At 35.8% G+C, this 23,855-nt stretch overlaps 1 protein-coding gene across 1 annotated transcript in view; it reads right to left on the minus strand.

Annotated features, from left to right (window-relative positions):
* Positions 1-23,855, minus strand: part of LOC117338655 (maestro heat-like repeat-containing protein family member 1) — a 64,448-nt gene that overhangs the window by 31,452 nt on the left and 9,141 nt on the right. Inside the window, 19 exon segments of the mRNA XM_033900016.1 lie at positions 2,976-3,098; positions 4,697-4,846; positions 7,373-7,381; positions 8,729-8,851; positions 9,457-9,576; positions 9,934-10,041; positions 10,502-10,557; positions 10,778-10,919; positions 11,427-11,467; positions 12,434-12,578; positions 13,377-13,481; positions 14,178-14,300; positions 14,629-14,702; positions 15,783-15,896; positions 16,393-16,471; positions 17,967-18,059; positions 18,551-18,691; positions 19,114-19,265; positions 19,966-20,064. Coding sequence (XP_033755907.1) covers positions 2,976-3,098; positions 4,697-4,846; positions 7,373-7,381; positions 8,729-8,851; positions 9,457-9,576; positions 9,934-10,041; positions 10,502-10,557; positions 10,778-10,919; positions 11,427-11,467; positions 12,434-12,578; positions 13,377-13,481; positions 14,178-14,300; positions 14,629-14,702; positions 15,783-15,896; positions 16,393-16,471; positions 17,967-18,059; positions 18,551-18,691; positions 19,114-19,265; positions 19,966-20,064 — 1,997 coding nt within the window.

Raw genomic sequence — 23,855 nt, forward strand, 5'->3', positions numbered from 1 at the left:
TTCAAATCTGCCATTTCTGTCTAAAGTGTTGGAGAAAGTTGTGGCCAACAGACTTGATTTGCACTTGGATGCTAATTTTCTCTATGATAACTGTCAATCTGCATATCGTCCATGCCATTCCACGGAGACAGCCTTATTGAAGGTCCATCATGATGTTGCAACTGCTCTGGACAACAACTGTTCAGCTGTTCTTGTACTGCTTGACTTGTCTGCCGCGTTTGATGTTATTGATCACGGCATTCTCTTCAAGCGGCTGGAATACACGTACGGGATATCAGGTGGTGCCCTCTTATGGATCAAGTCTTATTTGAGAGACAGAAAACAGCGTGTTGCCATAGGATCTGTGAGATCAGATGAACAGTGTCTTGCTTTTGGAATACCACAAGGTTCGGTACTTGGGCCAAAGATATACTGTCTTTACTCTAAACCTATTAGTGCAATATGCCAAACTCACAATATGACTTACCACTGCTATGCAGATGACACTCAAGTATATATGGTAATCAAACAACGTGAACAATGGAATAGTCTTTCTGTTAAGCTTGAAGCCTGTCTTTCAGACATCAGCAATTGGATGACGTCTAATATGCTGAAGCTCAACCAGGACAAAACAGAGCTCATAGTGTTCACTCCCAAACACTGCACAAGTGTGACGTCAAAATATCAACTTACAATTGGAAATAGTGTCATTCAAGCAGTTACATGTGTTAAGAACTTAGGTGTGTACTTTGATCACACTTTAAGCATGGAAAAACAGGTGTGCTCAATCTCTAAAGCCTGTTACTATCAAGTGAGGAATATCGGTCGCATCAGACAGTTCATCACTATGGATGCCTGCAAGACACTTGTGCACTCACTTGTAACTTCCAGACTAGATTACGGAAATGCCTTACTGTATGGTGTACCTGCAAACGTGTCTGGTCGGCTCCAGAAACTTCAAAACACTGCAGCTCATCTTGTCACTCGTACAAGGAAAAGAGACCACATAACACCTGTTCTCATGTCGCTTCATTGGCTCCCTGTTGAATACCGCTTCCAGTACAAGATGCTCATGTACACATATAAAGCTCTGAATGGTTTAGCTCCTATGTATCTCAGGGATCTTGTGACACCATATGTCCCATCGAGATCACTTCGATCAGAACATGAAAACTACTTGGTTGAGCCAAAGACCCGAACCAAAACATATGGGGACAGACGTTTTGATAAAGCTGCTGCCTCCCTTTGGAATCGTCTCCCTTTAAAAATTAGGAGTGCCAGAAAAATTGATTCTTTTAAGACTCTTTTGAAGACCCATCTTTTCAAATTAGCTTTTAATTAGGATGATTAAAAGTTTTAACAGTGTTAACAGTATTGATATATAGACTTTATAGCTGGTTTAAGCTCACCACAGGAATGACTTGTTCTTTTATATGTTTTAGTGTTTTAATATCTTGCTTTTTATATATTTTAATGTTGTGAATTAATTTTTATTTATTTTAAGGTTGTAAAGCGCTCTAGCGTAGTTTTTAAAGCTAAATTCAGCGCTATACAAGTTCTGTATATTTATTTATTTATTTATTATAGTGACACACCTGTTATATATACCTGTATACTGACACACCTGTATTATATACCTGTATACTGACACACCTGTATTACATACCTGTATACTGACACACTTGTTTTATATACCTGTACACTGACACACCTGTATTATATACCTGTATACTGACACACCTGTATTATATACATGTACCTGAATACTGACACACCTGTATTATATACCTGTATAGTGACACACCAGTTATATATACCTGTATACAGACACACCTGTTATATATACCTGTATACTGACACACCTGTATTACATACCTGTATATTGACACACCTGTATCATATACCTGTATAGTGACACACCTGTTATATATACCTGTATACAGACACACCTGTATTACATACCTGTACACAGACACACTTGTTATATATACCTGTATACAGACACACCTGTTATATATACCTGTATACTGACACACCTGTATTATATACCTGTATACAGTCACACCTGTATTATATACCTGTATAGTGACCCACCTGTTATATATACCTGTATACAGACACACATGTTATATATACCTGTATACAGACACACATGTTATATATACCTGTATACTGACACACCTGTATTATATACCTGTATACTGACACACCTGTATTATATACCTGTATACTGACACACATGTTATATATACCTGTATACTGACACACCTGTATTATATACCTATCTACTGACAAACATGTTATATATACCTGTATACTGACACACCTGTATACTGACACACCTGTATTATATACCTGTTTACAGACACACCTGTATTATATACCTGTACACAGACACACCTGTATTATATACCTGTATATTGACACACCTGTATTATATACCTGTATATTGACACACCTGTATTATATACCTGTATACAGACACACATGTATTACATACCTGTATACAGACACACCTGTATTATATACCTATCTACTGACACACCTGTATTATATACCTATCTACTGACACACCTGTATACTAACACACCTGTATTATATACCTATCTACTGACACACTTGCATTATATACCTATCTACTGACACACCTGTAGTTTATACCTATCTACTGACACACCTGTATTATATACCTGTATACTGACACACCTGTTATATATACCTATCTACTGACACACCTGTATTACATACCTGTATACTGACACACCTGTATTATATACCTGTATACTGACACACCTGTACTATATACCTGGATATTTACACACCTGTTATATATACCTATCTACTGACACACCTGTATTATATACCTGTATACAGACACACCTGTATTATATACCTGTATACAGTCACACCTGTATTATACACCTATCTACTGACACACCTGTAATATACACCTGTATACTGACACACCTGTATACTGACACACCTGTAGTTTATACCTGTAAGTGATTAAGGAACTCCCCTCTATTACTGAAGTTATAGTGAGACTTGAGATGATCTGGATGGAGGGCTTTGCCAATCAGGTCCACGGTTCGAATCAAGTTTTGTTTGACGCCCATGTCCTGCCAACAAAATGTCACAACATTAATCATGCACTTGACCATGCAGTAAAATCTACCTGTAGGTATTCCAGGTATTCTGATCGCTGTGAGAAAATGAAATCTAATTTCCGTCGACGTGAAATATGCTCCAAAGTTTTCCCAATCAATTCAATAGTACGTATGCAACATCTTTTCAGGTCCATTGTCTCCATCTGCCATAAGGTAAAAGATATCAGAGACAAGAATTCAATTTTCAAATCCACGGATTTATTTTTAGAATTTTTTTTTTCAGATTTAAATTACTATTTACCGTTACCCAAATGTTTAGTATGTATATTGCTCAATATCATTACTTTTTATTTTTGAATTAAGATTCTTGATTATTTTTCAAAAATTTAACTCTACCCAAAAATCATTTACCCATACCAGTACATGTAATTCTATGATTAAAAAAAATATGAAAAAAAATATCTTAAATGTTATTTTTTTCCCCCAAAACTGTAATTGATTATCCCAATTTTCATTTCCACATTATCCTTTTGCAATTTGAAAAGCCAGTAAATTTAACAAGTGACCAAAACTGAGTACAATATTATCGTACACAATGTAAATATAAGTACAGTGTACCTAGACTGTCACTGAAAGGGTGCATTTCAATATTTTGGAAATGTACGAATTATGATGTGAATGTTACTGTCCTGCTTTGGTCCCTATACTAGGATGTCGTTACCATGGCCAGAAACAGGTCTGGTTCATGTTGTGGACATTTATGTGTATTTCCTTGTTAGTGTTTTATCTTGGGCGGTTGATGAGTTGGCCACCTTAAGCCAGGAATATTTCTATTATACCGTTACCTGTGGTCAAAGTAAGGAATGTGTAGGTACCTATGTGGTCAAAGTGAAGGAATGTGTGGTCAATTGTGGTCAAAGTGAAGGAATGTGTGGTCAATTGTGGTCAAAGTGAAGGAATGTGTGGTTACCTTAGTCAGGAATATTTCTGTTGGTTGGTTACCTGTGGTCAAAGTGAAGGGATATAGTGGTTACCTTAGTCAGGAATATTTCTGTTGTTTGGTTACCTGTGGTCAAAGTGAAGGAATGTGTGGTTACCTTAGCCAGGAATATTTCTGTTGTTTGGTTACCTGTGGTCAAAGTGAAGGAATGTGTGGTTACCTTAGCCAGTTAATCTGTTGGTTGGTTACCTGTGGTCAAAGTGAAGGGATATATGGTTCCCTTAGTCAGGAATATTTCTGTTGTTTGGTTACCTGTGGTCAAAGTGAAGGAATGTGTGGTTACCTTAGCCAGGAATATTTCTGTTGTTTGGTTACCTGTTGTCAAAGTGAAGGAATGTGTGACTACCTTAGCCAGGAATATTTCTGTTGTTTGGTTACCTGTGGTCAACGTAAAGGGATGCGTGGTTACCTTAGCGAGGAATACTTTGCATTTTATGTTTATCATTGGTCAGAGTGAATGATACAAGTTTACCTTGGCCATTGTTAGATGGAGTTTGACGCCCTAAATAAGTCATGTCGCCATCGCATACTTCCTGAATCAGGGATCACTGATGGTGTGAGAATGTGTTTTGTGCGTAGTGTCATGTGTGGCATTGTTTTACACGGTTACCTTGACGTTAGCAAAATATGGCTGTATGCCACGGAGAATGGTGGCCTCCATCCGTGACACGATCAGGCCAGGGGGTGAAAACAGGGCCACGAAACCGTAACACAACATCAGGGTAGCTTTGGTTCTCTCTATGTCTGCTTCAGACCTGTCCTAAAGACGACAGTACAAGTATGTTAATATGGTGATATATAGGTCACAAAGGACACAAGTTCAAAGGTCAATAACAAAATGAAGAAAAAAAAATCAATATTAGTATCATGATTATGATGTATTACTAAATATTGATAGTATTGTAAAACCAAGTCATATGAGTGTGGACAGATCAAGACATCAATTAACCAACTATTTACCTGAAATTTTACCTGGGTGTCTACTTTCAAAATAAACTAGTTCACCAGGTTAAAATAGATCATTACTCCAATCATCATGATTCTTATTTCAGATTCTGGAGATGTTTGCAATTTTTAAGAAGTTTTTTACCTCTGACCTTAGAAATTTAAAAAAAAAAAAAAGGTAATTTTTCAACCAACTTATCTCGCTATGCTTAAAGCTAATATGGTTATGCTAGGTTCTGTGGATTTATACAGCTTGGGAACATACTTTTTTAGCAGGTTATGGTAGCTGTAACCTAAATAAGACAGTATTAAATGCTTTTCTAGCATAATTGATCAGACTGAAAATCTTTTAATTGTCACATGCGGCTTATCAAGCATAATTAATATACAATGGCAAGCATCTTTTTTGTTAATGTCAATTTTCACTGCTGCAGATCAAGCATATACCATGTATATAAGGTAAGTATTATCTTTTTGTTATTGTCAATTAATTTTCACTGTTATCATTCAAGCATAATGGATATACTGTGGACTCTGTCTAAACCGGACTCTGTGCAAATCGGATCTATGTTAAATAATTTGGTCCCAATAAAATCCCGATAAATAAAGTGAACTGGGCTATAACAACATTCCTGAACTCACTCATCAAATTATGAAAAATTTTTTTTTTTTAAATGATGGCCGTGATCTACCTTGTTTGGATAAATAAACAAGATGTAAAATGATTCTTTTTTTCCTCCTGTATACAGATTTGTCTCCCTTTTAACTTGTGTGGGATTTCTCTGTCGGCCCAGATAGCATTTGCTGGCAATAACCAATGATGTCACGTACAGCAACAAGACAATGATGTCACGTCGCCATTGTGTACATCACAAATTTTTTTTTTTTTTTTAAAGGTGCTACATCTCCGACAGAAAGTATTTTTTATCAATTAAAAACACGACTCATATGTATTTTTCTTCAGGAATAAAAGTTACACACTTGATATTATTACCACCCACGGAAAGTTTCGACTTCTTATTTATCTTTAAAATTAAAACAAATAAAATAATTAATTGCGTCCCGAAGAAATTCCATTTCGCTCCGCCTACATATTGAATGCAATACTGATTGCGCATGCGCCGAAAACAGAAACACAAACGAGTAGGAACCACATGGCGAAGCGAGGAAGGCAACAGGTCGTGTTAGCTTAACATCTTCAGAAATTTATTACACTCTGTCGGAGGTGTAGCATCTTTAAATATTTGGGCTGATGATAATCAAAAGAGCAGCTATGATATGTTGTATCTGGTATTTTAGCTTTATTTCATTCAGCGATGATATCAAATCAGACTCTCTGCAATCCAAATCTCTCCAACTACGAATCGGCCAAATTACACAGCCCCAGAGGATAGTCCTGTTAACACAGAGTCCACTATACAAAGGTTTTTGAATAAGTTCTCGACTTTCACTGATGTCATTGACTTATTCAAGCAGATTTCAATGATTTTGTTCATACAAAGGCAAGAATATTTTTGTTAATGTCAATTTTCACTGACGTTGTGAAAGCAAACAGACATTAGGACAGCAGAAAAGACCATGAAAAATTAATTTTCCAATGTTGCAACACATCCAGATTTAAATCACTATAATAAAAAGAATTAAATTTTAAGGTTATAAGTATTTCTTGCTATTTTCATTCATTTGATAGAATATATATTCACAAATAATTTCTCAAATCAGCATAGAAAATTGTAATACTGTTGTTAATCCACAAATAAGCCCCCTGCCCACAAATAAGTAAAGCCTCCGCACACAAATAAACCCCTTCTCCATTTTTGAAGGATCAGAAGGTGTCTCAAATAAGCCCTCCCCAAAAATTTAATTATACCAAACTTACGAGCATAGAGGGCTTACCTGAGAATAAATACGGTCATTCAAAATTTTAATTTTACCAAAATTACTAGTGAAGGGAGCTTATCTGAGAATAAATACAGAAATCAAAAACTTGATTCTTAAGAATATTATTTGTATTACTTTTTTTTAATTTTCCAATCTTGTTTTTTGTTTTTTGTTGTTTTTTTGTTGTTTTTTTTAGGGGGGGGGGGGGGGGGGGGGGGGGGGGGGGGGGGATTAAATCTATTATCAATATCTGGAAATATTTTAAATGTTAATGTTTCATTCAGATAGTACCTAACAGGAAACCACTTGGTTACTTCATTCTGATTAAGCTCCATCTAATCGAGATGGCAAAAACAGTCAACAAGAAAACACTCAGGGTAAGCAGTTAATTAGAAGAACTAGATTTATGTTGCCATGGTTACTACAGAAATCAGACTAATTATAATCCAGGAATACATACGCCTTGAGACTGAAAAATATAAAACTCAATATCAGTTTAAGGCAATAATTTTTTTTTTCCTTGAATGACAAATTCCAGTGTATTTGATATGTGATTGTCATACTATAATACAATCGAACAAAGGTCAGTTCCAGCCACTGTAACATATCCTGTGCATTATAAGCATTCTTAGAATAATCAGCCATCTACATTTGGTCGGAGAAACAGGCGATATCTAGACGTCAGTATGCCTGTCTGATACCCCCTAAATCATCTTGAATCACACAACCATTTTGATTTTGGTCAATGGAAGCCGAGATGGCAAAAATCAAGAACTGTGCCTGATGACCTTGACCTCTTTTTAAAGGATCTCTCATTTAATGCAACAAGGAAATATACAATTTGTGACCTTGACCTTGACCCTTGTACAATTTCTATTTTGACTACAACCATAGTTTGTTTCATTAAGTCTACGTTGACCTTGACCCTTGTACAATTTCTATTTTGACTACAACCATAGCTTGTTTCATTAAGTCTACGTTGACCTTGACCCTTGTACAATTTCTATTTTGACTACAACCATAGTTTGTTTCATTAAGTCATAACAAAATGTTTAATAGTTACAAGATACCAAATTTAACCTTGACCTTTGATTCAATGACCTTCAGCTTTGGTCAGATGACATTTCGTTTGACTATGACCAAGTTTGCTTGGTCACCAGTTTAAAGAACCTTGACCTTTGACTCAATAGGTCAGTTGACTTCCTGCTTAATTCCGACAAACTTAGCATCATGATGTCATAACAAAATAATTACACATAAAAGATACACAAAGTACATGTTTGTAAACGTATTGGTAAAAGAATTCAGTCAATCAATCATAAAACATGGTCAGATCCAACCTCTGCAGCATGCTAAGTATTATATATTCTATAAAACATGTAAGTTTGGTTGATGTAGCACTTATACACTACTTTAAAAATGATTTTAACTATTATTCTCCACTGAACAGTGGCCCAGAAGTTCAGTATATTATCAGCCAACACCAATTTAATTGAGGCGAGCTACAAGTTTACCAAAACTTGTCCTTTAGGTTATGAAAGCATATTTTATAAATATCGACTGAGAGAGAAAGCAGTATAAACGACTAATTAATGAACTTCTGTGGAGAGTTTGACAGACAGATGGACACTCTCATTCCAAATTAACCTCCAATAAATCATTTCAGAGAGTGCGGAAAAATATATGGAGTATATTTATCAAACCCACCAGTTTAAGGATCATGTAATAAACTGAAAAATTATATATAATCATTTATAAAAAATTCATGAATATAGCACAAAAAATACAATTAAAGCTAATCTGAACAGAAAGTTACCTTGATGAAGCTGAAGAGTCCACCACTTTTTTGAGACATCTCATTTTTAGCAACACTTTCCAGTTTAGTTAGGACTGCATCTAAATGGGAGGCTGCACAGAACCCCATAGCTATGGCACAGCCCTGGTTAAAAATCAGAATAAAGCAAATTAGACGGCATGTCCTCAGAAACTACAGGAAAAACTGAAAAAGTCCTAATAAAATTTTGAATATCTATGTAATTTTTATGATAAAACTCTTATAGGTTTGTTTGCATGCTAGGTTTATTGCCCATGAACAGCCAGGGCTATTTAGAGCATTTAACGGTTGTTGATATATCTAAATCTCCTTAATCACTTGTAAAAATGACCAATGAATATATCCATAAAATCAACTACTTCTTGGTTTGGTAACATTACAAAAATATGGGAAGCCCAAGAATTCCAACCACTTCTGGAAATTTCTGATTAAATGCCTTTCCAAAATCGTCTTTGATGATCAGTTGGTATTTTTTATATTTTTATTTTTATTTTTTACTAATTTTCAATTATGTTCGATCATCGGCCCGGAATTCTTCAAAAGTCATAGCCATAAAATGACAACACTTGGTCGGAAACTTTTGCTCTTATTTGACCTTGACCTTGAATATAGGGCCACAGTGACCTACTTCTGTGAAATGGTGAGTAGACACAGTGCTTTGATAGCAATTCATAAATTTATCCTACTAGTATTTGTTTTTGTGTTTTTACCTCTCTCTCTATCTGGTCGGAATGTTTGATAGTGCTGAAGATCAGGTCCAGATGTTTATTTACGAAGTCTTTCTTATTTGATTTTCTCATGACAACACCCAGACTCTTATATAGGAAGTTCTGTGGAAAACAAAAAAAATTGTAAAAAAAAAAGTCTATAAGTTCAATATTCTCTAAACAAAAATTTGTAAAAAATTCAACACCTATAAACACAAACACACAGAGACAAGAATAGGATTTATTTTTTGTCTTCTAATTTAAAAACCAAAGTTTAATTATCTAAGTTCAATATTCTCTAAACAAAAGTGTAATTATCACTGATCTAATACTCTCTAAAAAGAAGTGTAATTATCATCAATCTAATACTCTCTAAAAAGCGTGAAAAAAGAAATAATGCAATCTTTGATTTGAACATTTAAGCTTATCTATCATTTTTAATAAGTTTTTCTAACAATCTATTTTCATTTACAAACCTACCTTTTCCTCGGGATAACTGTTGTACATGCTAATTTGATTGCCAAATGTTTCTCCCAGCTCTGCTGTCCAATCCTCATTCTCCATCACATCCAAACTCTTAGACAACAGCTGTATAACCATAAGACAATCAGATGTACTATAACTGTACGCAAAAGGCACCCAAATTCCCACGGAAATGTAGGTAAGGAGTTCATTAAAGGGACATAACTCAAAGTAAAATCATTAAATCAAACAATATATGTATATATTGAAAACTACCTGATTATTTGACACTGTTTCATGACAACAGACCTTTTGATCACCCCAGGTGTGAGAAAATTTGTTTTATGAGAATAAAGAGTATTGCTTTTGAAAAGGGATATTGAACAAGGTAAAACAGTCCGGTCACATGATATTCAGGGCAATAAGGCGAAAGTGTCTTACCCAAGGACATGACCATACTGTACCAATAAATGAATGTCAGTGATGTCTTAGGAATGAGACCACAAAATGTCCAATAAGGGATAGAGCCATATAGCTCTGATCTCACCCCCATAGTGCACTAGTATATCTAATTGTTGTGTCTTACCTTCAAAAATAAATCTTCCCAATTCTGCTGTGAAAATGTGTCTTCTCTTGTGGCATCTGTATTTTAACATAAATAAATTTGTTAAAACACCTTGTAGTTCTGCATAAAACCTATACATGTGTAGCGGAACTGGACCGGGTCGATCATCGGCGACCAGGTAGCTCAATAGGTAGAGCATCTGGCTAGTGTTCATTTTCCCACTCCTATTACACATGTATATGAAATACACTGAAATTCAATATTTACTTGAAAATCTTAATTTAGGGCGACACATACCTTCCAGAAACTGTATGAGTTTAGGGATTACGGTGTCCCAAAGGTCGACCAGGTTCTCGTCAAGGTTAGGGACAAGTCCCTTCATCGTCATTAGCACTTGGACACCTCGGTCTCGTCCGTTGGTAGGGCGACCTGCTAACACCTATCAATGACAAAGAGCAAAATTCCATACCATTTGCTGATTCAGTCTAATGGAATCCAATACCTTTATAGGAAAATTAACTCCGTCAAATACTGGTATTCTATGATATAACAGAAATACAGCCCAAGACTGAAATAGGATTATCTTGGACACATACATGTATGTTTAATAGATGCTTTTTTGTATCATAAAAAATTGCATAAAACCATTTATGAATTAATTTTATTACTAATTATTTTAACTTTGCTGAATTACCTCCCTTGTGGGTTAAGCATACAAAGATATTGGGGTATGACATACATGTAATTTTTATTATGACATCACTGGGCATCAAATGTCATGTAAAGATGCCAAACAGATTTGAGTAAACAGAAAAATCTGCAAAGGGCTTGAGATTTCTCTCTCTCTCTCCCCCTTCCCCTCCTAACCCCACCCCCACCTTCCCCTCCCAACCCCACCCCCACCCCAATTTAGAAATGTACTTTTTATATACTCATTGCCACTCACCATGAGCCTCGCCATCAGGACTGGGGGCTTGGGCACGTTTGCTGAAATATAACACAGATGAAGTATACATTTATTGGACTAATATTGAGAATTAGTAGCCAGAGAGAAATTGATTACAAATATGATGATAATATGTAGCAATTTATAAAACTTGTTGAAATCTAAAGCAAACATTTCTCTATTTTTGCTTTAAAGGAAATGCCAAGAATTTAAGCTAGAAGTGAAAATTAAAGGTTACAGTGACCTACATTTCATTTGTTTCTATACTTGCACTCATAAACAAAATACAGCTTAAAGTGTGGAGTTTTTTGTTAGCTGGGTTTATCGCCCCATACATAAACAGTGCCTTAATGACCCTATTCTGAGGGAAGCTGTCTTCTTGTAGAAGCTAGTGGCTACCTTACTCAACATTACACAGGAGGCCTGTCGCATGCTGTCTCCTTGTAGTAGTTGGTGACTACCTTACTCAACATTACACAGAAAACCTGTCACATGCTGTCTCCTTGTAGTAGCTAGTGGCTACCTTAACAATACACAGGAGACCTGTCTCATGCTAACTCCTTGTAGTAGTTGGTGGCTACCTTACTCAACAATACACAGAAAGCCTGCCACATGCTGTCTTCTTGTAGTAGTTGGTGGCTACCTTACTCAACAATACACAGAAAGCCTGCCACATGCTGTCTTCTTGTAATAGTTGGTGACTACCTTACTCAAAAATACACAGGAGGCCTGCCTCATGCTGTCGAAGGCAATTATGGGCCGTGTAAAGTATCTCGCTATGGACATAACCACGACAGCACATGAGGAACTGTGATCTCAATATTCATGAAAACACAAACCATCCCGGATAGTGATTACACCCCAAACTTCCGATCTTTATGGGAGGTTACATTGCATCAGTCCAATGCTCTACCCTATGAGCAATGAAAACCACATATGGTAATCAATCTACTATTTTGTAACTGATATAGCTGGAAAAATAGTTGTCGATCAGATCCTAAAATTACCTTGGGTTTCATAATCAATTTCGTAGTCGTCTGCATTTTCGTCACGTTTTTTGTTGGACAGGTGAGAGAGACATTTACAGAGGACTCCGGCTGCCTCTGTGTACTGTTCTGGCACGATGAGCTCCAACAGGTACGGCCACAATACCTGGATTGTATGGAGGACATACACTCATTCATAGAACTGCATCATACAGCTGTACTTCTTAGACTTTACATACAACTGTATTTATTTCACAACAATTGCAAGTAGCATGTCATACATTTACTCACCTGTTCCGTGTCCTCTACTGTGGACGTGAGAAGTTGTAGTACATTAACTCACCTGTTCCATGTCCTCTACTGAGGTTGTGAGAAGTTGTAGTACAGTTACTCACCTGTTCTGTGTCCTCTACTGTGGTCATGAGAAGTTGTAATACATTAACTCACCTGTTCCATGTCCTCTACTGTGGTTGTGAGAAGTGGTAGTACAGTTACTCACCTGTTCCATGTCCTCTACTGTGGTTGTGAGAAGTTGTAATACATTTACTCACCTGTTCTGTGTCCTCTACTGAGGTCGTGAGAAGTTGTACATTGTCTCACCTGTTCCGTGTCCTCTACTGAGGTCATGAGAAGTTGTAGTACATTTACTCACCTGTTCCATGTCCTCTACTGTGGTCATGAGAAGTTGTAGTACAGTTACTCACCTGTTCCATGTCCTCTACTGAGGTCATGAGAAGTTGTAGTACAGTTACTCACCTGTTCTGTGTCCTCTACTGTGGTCATGAGAAGTTGTAATACATTAACTCACCTGTTCCATGTCCTCTACTGAGGTCATGAGAAGTTGTAGTACAGTTACTCACCTGTTCTGTGTCCTCTACTGTGGTCATGAGAAGTTGTAGTACAGTTACTCACCTGTTCCATGTCCTCTACTGAGGTCATGAGAAGTTGTCATACAGTTACTCACCTGTTCCATGTCCTCTACTGTGGTTGTGAGAAGTTGTAGTACATTGTCACACATCAACTTCAGCTGTTTATTTGTTACATGCTCAGGGTCTGGCGATCTCTTTCCCTGTACAGACAAAAATACATACAAACAGATAAAATACTACCCCTTGTCTATCCACACTATCCACACCATCTTCATCCCTTTCATCTATTCCTTCACCAATTCTCATGCTTTCATTTGCTTTTTTATCATCATGTACATTCTGGACTAGGATATCCGCTGCCCTTGAGAATCCTCCCGGATTTTTGCCACATTTTTTTTAAAGTCTCCATCTCAAACTGCTTGCCTTAAGTTCCTTTCCATTGTTCTCTCCCCATCCTCTCCTTCTAACTCTTCCCAATCTCTCCGTGTCCCTCAGTTTTCCTATTCTTCACCCAACTCCCTCGATCTTCCCCTCTCCTTTTTTCATTCATTTCCTTTCTTTTCTTTCCTTCCTTTCTGTCTCTCTCACTCTTATTCTATCCCTTCTTCCCTCTCCCTCTTCTCTTTCCCTCCTCTTTTCTCTCTTTCCTTTCTGTCTGTCTTCTCTCTCTCGCTCTTTTATTCTATCCCTTCTTCCTGCTCCCTCTTCTCTTTCCCTTCTCTTTTCTCTCTTTCCTTTCTGTCTGTCTGTCTCTCTCTCTCTCTTTTGCTCTCTTATTCAATTCCTTATCCTCTCACTTCCCTTCTATTGTTCCCTGCCTCTCTCATTCATTATCTTCTTCTCACTTGTTCTCATTCATTCCCACCTCCTCTCACTCGTTCTTCTCTTTAACTCACCGGAGGGTCATTAGGGAGGGAGCACTGTTTCACAATAAACTCCATCATCTGTTGTCCACCTTCAAGTTCCAGGTAGTTATGGTGAGCCATGGCAATCACTACCTGAGCAAAGATTTTCTTTATCTGAAAAAAAAAAAACCATATATTAAAAAAGAGCTATGGCAATCACTACCTGAGAAAAGATTTTCTTGATTGAAAAAAAACACATACAATGTATGCTAAAAACTTTCATGACGAACTTTCATTTTGATGATTTTTTTTTTTAATGTGACATTTTCCAATTTCACAAAAATATTAATATAGATATCAAAATAACGTAGACTGTTGGTAGGTATAGAGAGGTGTGGTAGCTATTGTCAGGTGTTATTTAGACAGATGATGTCTATAGACAGGTTTTATTACTAGTTACAGACTGGTGGTCTGTACTGTAGGTTCGGCCATAATATCCTACCTTATTGTTCTGTTCCAGGACCATGGACTTTAGACCCGACACAACGACTTCCTGTTTATCTGCCATAGACTCCGCTATAAAATACAAAATCAAGAAAACCCCATTAAATTATCAAACTGCAGCTCAGTAAATTATACTGGGCTTTTGAACAATGTTTCAGAAACTGACATCCTTTAATCTATTCTTTTTACTGGTATCTCACCAAAGTGAACTTTGAGCAGTTCAGAAAATGAAACTTTGATTTTGATCAAGCAAGCTGCATATTGCGAAGGCAATTCATGTCCGCTACCGGTCCTCCACTAGCTATTATGGTCATTTACAAGTGTCTAAAATTTGATCCAAATCCTTCAAGGAATGAAGACTCTAGAGCACTGACAAATGTTTTCTAAAAATAGTAATAGTGACCTTGATCCTAAACCCTGACACTCATATTTTGTCTGTGATACTATGATCCTGAATAAGAGTCTGAAGTTTGATAAAAATCCCTCAAAGAATGAAGCCACTGGAGTACTGACAAAGGATTTTCTAAAAATAGTAACAGTGACCTTGATTCAACTACCCTGAAACTCTAACTCAGAGATATTAAGGTCATTTGTCATTGTGTGGTATTTGATCGAATTCCTTCAAGGAATGAAGCCCCTAGAGTACTGACAAATGATTTTCTAAAAATAGTAACAGTGACCTTGATTCAACTACCCTGAAACTCTAACTCAGAGGTATTAAGGTCATTTGTCATTGTGTGGTATTTGATCGAATTTCTTCAAGGAATGAAGCCCCTAGAGTGCTGACAAGCATTTTCTAAAAATAGTAACAGTGACCTTGATTCAACTACCCTGAAACTCTAACTCAGAGGTATTAAGGTCATTTGTCATTGTGGTATTTGATCAAATTCCTTCAAGGAATGAAGCCCCTAGAGTGCTGATAAGGATTTTCTAAAAATAGAAACGGTGACCTTGATCCAAAACTCTAACTTGTTTGAGATATTACGGTTCTTTATGATTGTATGAAGTTTAATCAAATTCCTGTAGGACTGAAGCCGCTAGAGTGTTGACAAACCTATAGCCCCAAATGTTACACTGGAAGGAGACTCATAATATCATTAAAACTGACATTAAAATAGAATTTAAAAATATAAAATTTCAGGATCAACCTACTAGCAGCGTTGATCAGATGTTTGAATATGGTCAATATGCCAATCTTGGTCTTTTCGTTGTTGTTGTCAAGCTTGGCTAGAAGGATTCCTGTCAGTTTCCCAGAGAAGGAACGAGCTGTGAAATAACATATTTTTGATAATGCACTTTTGACAAAAAAATTAATATAATTATTTTCTTCAAATTTCCAAGTACATTTGTTGTATGTTTAAATAAATCAATTGTAAATATTCTAACGTACAGTATGTATTTATCCACAAATAAGCCCCTTCTTATTTTTTTCAAAATCATGAATTTTAAAATAATAACCTCCAGAAAGTTAATTGTTTATACGAGAGGGGCTTATTTGAGGACAAATATGGTATTGTAAATACTATGAAGGACAAATATGGTATTGTAAATACTATGAAGGACAAATATGATATTGTAAATACTATGAAGGACAAATATGGTATTGTAAATACTATGAAAGTAATTAAGAAAATTAGAGTCATAACTTCCGAGGGGAAAAAAAACGACAATTACTTCAACATTTAGCAAAACCACAAAAATATGAAGCATCAAAAATTAACTTTTACAGAAACCAAGGATTTGACAGAAATGTTAAATCTACCTAGAATAGCAAAACAGCGGAGAACTTCATTGTGGTTCTTGATACTGTTTGGATTGTTGTAGTCCGGGGGATTGAAAATCTGAAACAAAAGATTCGAGGGAAACATCAACAAACTGATTTCTTTTGTAACATACATATTGTAACTGGTCCATTTATGATTGTGATGTCATAAACAATTTATTATTATGTCATAATAACTATATGACGTCATAAAATTATCTCTGTAGAGAAAAAACAAACCGTTCAAGTAGAAATTTGCCTATCTCACCAAAAAGTGACTCATTCAGCATGTGTATGGTCTTGTGTGTACAAGCAAGGTTCTGTCAGGAACTACGATTGAGCGGTACCGTATTTTACCGGATATAAGCCCATGCTAGGGGATAAGCCCACCTCTCTATTTTTCGCTTTTTTTCTGCATAGGCTCATATTTCGTTAATAAGCCCACCCCAACTTTTGAATGTCTAATCCACAATGGAAAAAATTAATAATACAATAAAATGAAAAACTTGTAGTGAAAACGATCTGGATTCTATTTTCTGTGAAAAAACGATCTTTTTACTGAATGAAATTTTTATTTTTTTTCAGAACAAGTGATTTTTTTGTACATGTAAATAAACAGGTCATTAGATTCAATGAGAAAATAGTGCTACTAACATTGTATTTCTCAAACAAAAATTTGTGTCGGATTTCGGTAAAGGCAGGTTCCAGATAAAAAAAAGCGTAAATGTACATAGATAATGTCGTGAATGTCGCTGATTCCGTTGGATATGGTCAGATGTCACAGGATGTAGTTAAAGTCAGTGATCAGTAAAGTCAGGTTTCACTGTATCCCCACCCCCTAATCAATAAAACAAATCTATTTAGAGGTTCATGAGATATATCTTATATCATTTTTTTTTTTTTTGAAAGAGGTCGAGTGTGACCTCTGACCTTTAACGTTGATCGATGACAAACAATCTCTAATCACGAGTAGAATATCATGCCGTGATGCGTGTTATGGTGTGAATATGAACTAAATCTGTCTTGAGTCCTAGAAATATCTTGTACACAAATCTATCTTTTTTATTTTTTTTTAAATATTCAAGTGTGACCTGTGTGACCTTTGACCTTAACAAATGACAAACTAAATATAATTAGATGTAGACATTGATGGTGTGATGTTATGGTGTGAATATGATCTAAATCTGTCCAGGAGTTCAAGAAATATCCTGAACATTTTCTTTTTTCTTTTTCCAATAGTGGTCAAGTGCGACCTTTTACCTTAACCTTTTATAGTGGTAAAGTGTGACCTTTTACCTTAAACTTTTATAGTGGTCAAGTGTGACCTTTTACCTTGAAGGTCAATTCTAAATTTACCTTAAAAAATATTTAAAATATGATTTAAATCTGTCAAAAGGTTCACAAGATATATTGTACACAATCTTATCACAGATGGACACACAGTCAGTCAAATAAGTGATTACTACATACCACCCTCTACTAAGCGGGTTTTGATAAAGAAACTGTAAATAAGGAGGGAATAAAAGAGGACCCAGATAAATTTACTGGGGTTGTGTAGACAGTTTGGTACTAACCTGTGGAAAGAGTGTGCCCAGCAGCTGTTCAAGGTGGGGCTCCAACACCGTGTTCTCTTCTGTACAGACAGCGTCCAGCACACTACACAGACCCTACAGAACAATAAAATACCGCGATAACAACATTCAATCTTCCTATTTATTCCAACCAGCACCTGGGATGTTTTTATTATTTTAAGAGAGTGTTTTAAAAGTTTGAGAGTACAAATTTTCTATATGTAAATCCTGGAAAAATTCTGAAAGTGAAACTAGTTTGTATATATTTTATGTCCTATGGGGTGTCAGATTAGACAATATAATCTGACAAATATGTTGTAGACCACAGGGTGTCTCATTAGACAGATTAATCTGACCAATATGTTTTGTCTCACAGGGTGTCAGATTGGACAGGTTAATCTGACAAATATATTGTAGGCCACAGGGTATCAGATTAGACAAGACTAGTTTAATTGTATATATTTAAGTGAACTGAATTTGATCATTTAAACTTGATGCACAATTTATTTCTGTTTAACAATTTGCTACAATATCACATTAAATTTTATATATAAAGGTATTAAACCAAATCAAAACAGAGTCCTTACTGTAGTTATGTGGAGAGGTTCGGGATGTCGTTTGTAAAGTCCCAGAATTCCCTGCAGTATCCGTGGTAACTGTTCATCTAACTTTTCCTTAGCCATTAAATGTGTCATGTGACCTAGTGCTTCCACAATGGCCAGGCGAAGCTACAAATTTAATACAAATACAGGTGTTCCAATTTAGATTACTGAAATTAACATCAACAATCATTATAATGATAGGCATAGATGGTTCCTTATTCAATTTAATTGTGTAAAATTACTTTTCAAACCTAACCAATCATCAAACAAATCCAATTTAAGATAAGTCAATACTTATGATTCAATTTCTATAATAGCAAATTTTTTTTTTTTTTTGTAAATTTTTTTAACATTTCTTACATTTCATCTTTTATTCATTAAATTATTTATTTTGTAGACTAAGGTGATCATGGTCAATTACTAAAACTTCTTCATCCTTATATTTGTATCTTCTTTCAAATGAAGACAGAAGCTGCAGAAACCGCAACTTAACCGTAAAAATCTAAAGTGAAGTATGTGGTATCATTGAATTCTTCAATTACATGTACCTTGATTTCCTTTGATTGTAACCAGGAATTGAAGAGGACATCAAAAGCTGACGCCACTTCCTGGGAAAAGCGATCTTTGGTAACGGACGGATCAGGAGCCTTGTCGATATTGGCACAATACTCAATGATGGCCTCACAAAACTTGGACAGAGCTAAAATATGTAGAATGGAATACAATAATCTACTATTTTACAGGTTGATTTGTCAATGAATTCTTGTATCAAACAACATGGAAAATGGCAGAGAAGTGTCGGATTCAAAGGGATTTGGTCACCCTGTGTGAAAAGGGATAAGCATTAGGCTTTTCCTTGAATGAGATATTATAGAATGCCAACCTCATCCAAACATGAAACTACATGTATCATAATTTCAAAATCCTTCAATAATAGAATGAATTATCTCCCTTGGAAATTATCTCCTAGCTGTGTTTCTTATGCACCTAAAATACAAATGGATCCCATGGGCCTCTTGGTTAATGAGGACAAACTGATTCATCTGTTTTTCAATTTATTATTTGAGGCATATATCTTGATGGAACTCCATACAAAGTGATTTCTGAACAAGGGGCAATAACTCTGTATATAGAGAGGTTTCAATTTGGGAAACTTCAGCACTTATGAGAGATATCTGGCCATTGTGTAAGAATACATTTACTAATCGCTCATGTTTCAGACGTGAAATATTTACCTTTGGAGAATACCTATTTCATTTTTTTGGTGTGAAATGTTTACCTTGGGAAAATGTTTCAGATGTGAAATGTTTACCTTGGGAGAATACGTATTTCATGTTTCAGATGTGAAATATTTACCTTGGGAGATTACGTATTTCATGTTTAAGACCTGAAATATTTACCTGCGGAGAAGACCCATCTCATGTTGTCATGTTTGGCCATACCCAGCATCGGTAACATAGTTCCCAGTACGGCTGTTAAGTGTGGTACCATTCGGTAAACTGTAACATAGAAAAAATCCTCATAACAGATCACATCAAGAAAATACATGTAGCAGTGATTTCGGGTTTGTTTGTTTGTTTTTGTTTAACGTCCTATTAACAGCCAGGGTCATTTAAGGACGTGCCAGGTTTTGGAGGTGGAGGAAAGCCGGAGTACCCGGAGAAAAACCACCGGCCTACGGTCAGTACTTGGAAACAGACCTACGTAGGTTTCGAACTCGCAACCCAGAGGTGGAGGGCTAGTGATAAAGTGTCGTTACACCTTAACCACTCGGCCATCGCGGCCCCTAGTGATTTCGGGACACATTAAATTAAGTCCACAACATAAGCTTTTCCTTTGGCAATCCTCCATATTTAGCCACTATGTAGTTACTAAATCAATAATTATTAGACCTCATCCAAATTTTTAAGATGATGACATGACTCTGCCTAGTCTAACTTTAGTACTGTAGTACATGAGACTGTTTCAAACCAAATACATGCGAAAATATTGCAGGTAATCTTTTTTTTACTTGAGAACTGGTTTATCGTATAAGCAGCAAATACATGCTATAAGCCCTTCTCGAAATGATGCATACCCAATTGTTAAACTAAATGTTTTTTACTGAACTGATATAGATATGGATATGGCTTATTACTAGGAATTGGCTTATTATACCATACATAGGCTTATTATGAGACATGGACGTATTATACCAGACATCGACTTATTAAAATATACCAGACATGTGCTTATTATACCAGACATGGACTTATTATACCAGACATGGACTTATTATACCAGACATGTACTTATTACTAGACATGGACTTATTATACCAGGCATAGACTTATTATACCAGACATGTGCTTATTATACCAGATATGGACTTATTATACCAGGCATGGACTTATTATACCAGACATGGACTTATTATACCAGGCATGGACTTATTATACCACACTTGGACTTATTATACCAGACATGGACTTATTATACCAGACATGGACTTATTATACCAGATATGGACTTATTATACCAGACATGGACTTATTATATCAGACAATGGCTTATTATACCAGACATGGACTTATTATACCAGACATGGACTTATTATACCAGACATGTACTTATTACTAGACATGGACTTATTATACCAGGCATGGACTTATTATACCAGACATGTGCTTATTATACCAGGCATAGACTTATTATACCACACTTGGACTTATTATACCAGATATGGACTTATTATACCAGGCATGGACTTATTATACCAGACATGGACTTATTATACCAGGCATGGACTTATTATACCACACTTGGACTTATTATACCAGACATGGACTTATTATACCAGACATGGACTTATTATACCAGATATGGACTTATTATACCAGACATGGACTTATTATATCAGACAATGGCTTATTATACCAGACATGGACTTATTATACCACACTTGGACTTATTATACCAGACACTGACTTATTATACCAGACATGGACTTATTATACCAGACATGTACTTATTATACCAGACATGGACTTATTATACCAGACATGTACTTATTATACCAGACATGTACTTATTATACCAGACATGGGCTTATTATACCAGACATGGGCTTATTATACCAGACATGGACTTATTATACCAGACATGGACTTATTATATCAGACAAGGGCTTATTATACCAGACATGGACTTATTATACCAGACATGGACTTTTTATACCAGACATGGGCTTATTATACCAGACACCGACTTATTATACCAGACATGGACTTATTATACCAGGCATGGACTTATTATACCAGACACCGACTTATTATACCAGACACCGACTTATTATACCAGGCATGGACTTATTAATCCAGAGATGGACTTATTATACCAGACATGGACTTATTACCAGACATGGACTTATTATACCAGGCATGGACTTATTATACCAGACATTGACTTATTATACCAGAAATGGACTTATTATACCAGACATGGACTTATTATACCAGACATGGACTTATTATACCAGACATGGACTTATTATACCAGACATGGACTTATTATATCAGACATGTGCTTATTATACCAGACATGGACTTATTATACCAGACATGGACTTATTATACCAGACATGTACTTATTATACCAGACATGGACTTATTATACCAGACATGGACTTATTATACCAGACACCGACTTATTATACCAGACATGGACTTATTATACCAGACATGGACTTATTATACCAGACATGGACTTATTATACCAGACACCGACTTATTATATCAGACATCGACTTATTATACCAGACACTGACTTATTATACCAGACATGGACTTATTATACCAGACATGGACTTATTATATCAGACATGGGCTTATTATACCAGACATGGACTTATTATACCAGACATGGACTTATAACCAGACATGGACTTATTATACCAGACATGGACTTATTATACCAGACATGGACTTATTATACCAGACATGGACTTATTATACCAGACATGGACTTATTATACCAGACATGGACTTATTATACCAGACATGGACTTATTATACCAGACACTGACTTATTATACCAGACATGGACTTATTATACCAGACATGGGCTTATTATATCAGACATGGACTTATTATACCAGACATGGACTTATTATACCAGACATGGGCTTATTATATCAGACATGGACTTATTATACCAGACATGGACTTATTATACCAGACATGGACTTATTATACCAGACATGGACTTATTATACCAGACATGGACTTATTATACCAGACATGGACTTATTATACCAGACATGGACTTTTTATACCAGACATGGACTTATTATACCAGACATGGACTTATTATACCAGACATGTACTTATTATACCAGACATGTACTTATTATACCAGACATGGACTTACATACCAGACACCGACTTATTATACCAGACACCGACTTATTATACCAGACATGGACTTATTATACCAGACATAGACTTATTATACCAGACATGGGCTTATTATATCAGACACTGACTTATTATACCAGACATGGACTTATTATACCAGACATGGACTTATTATACCAGACACTGACTTATTATACCAGACATGGACTTATTATACCAGACACTGACTTATTATACCAGACACTGACTTATTATACCAGACATGGACTTATTATATCAGACATCGACTTATTATATCAGACATGGACTTATTATACCAGACACCGACTTATTATACCAGATATGGACTTATTATACCAGACATGGACTTATTATACCAGACATGGACTTATTATACCAGACATCGACTTATTATACCAGACATGGACTTATTATATCAGACATGGACTTATTATACCAGACATGGGCTTATTATATCAGACATGGACTTATTATACCAGACATCGACTTATTATACCAGACATGGACTTATTATACCAGACATGGACTTATTATACCAGGAATGGACTTATTATACCAGACATGGACTTATTACCAGACATGGACTTATTATACCAGACACCGACTTATTATACCAGACATGGACTTATTATACCAGACGGACTTATTATACCAGACATGGACTTTTTATACCAGACATGGACTTATTATACCAGACATTGGCTTATTATACCAGACACCGACTTATTATACCAGACATGGACTTATTATACCAGACATGGACTTATTATACCAGACATGGACTTATTATACCAGACATGGACTTATTACCAGACATGGACTTATTATACCAGACACCGACTTATTATACCAGACCTGGACTTATTATACCAGAC

The sequence above is a fragment of the Pecten maximus genome, chromosome 11 (genome assembly GCF_902652985.1).
Source record: "Pecten maximus chromosome 11, xPecMax1.1, whole genome shotgun sequence".
NCBI classification, from domain to species: domain Eukaryota; kingdom Metazoa; phylum Mollusca; class Bivalvia; order Pectinida; family Pectinidae; genus Pecten; species Pecten maximus.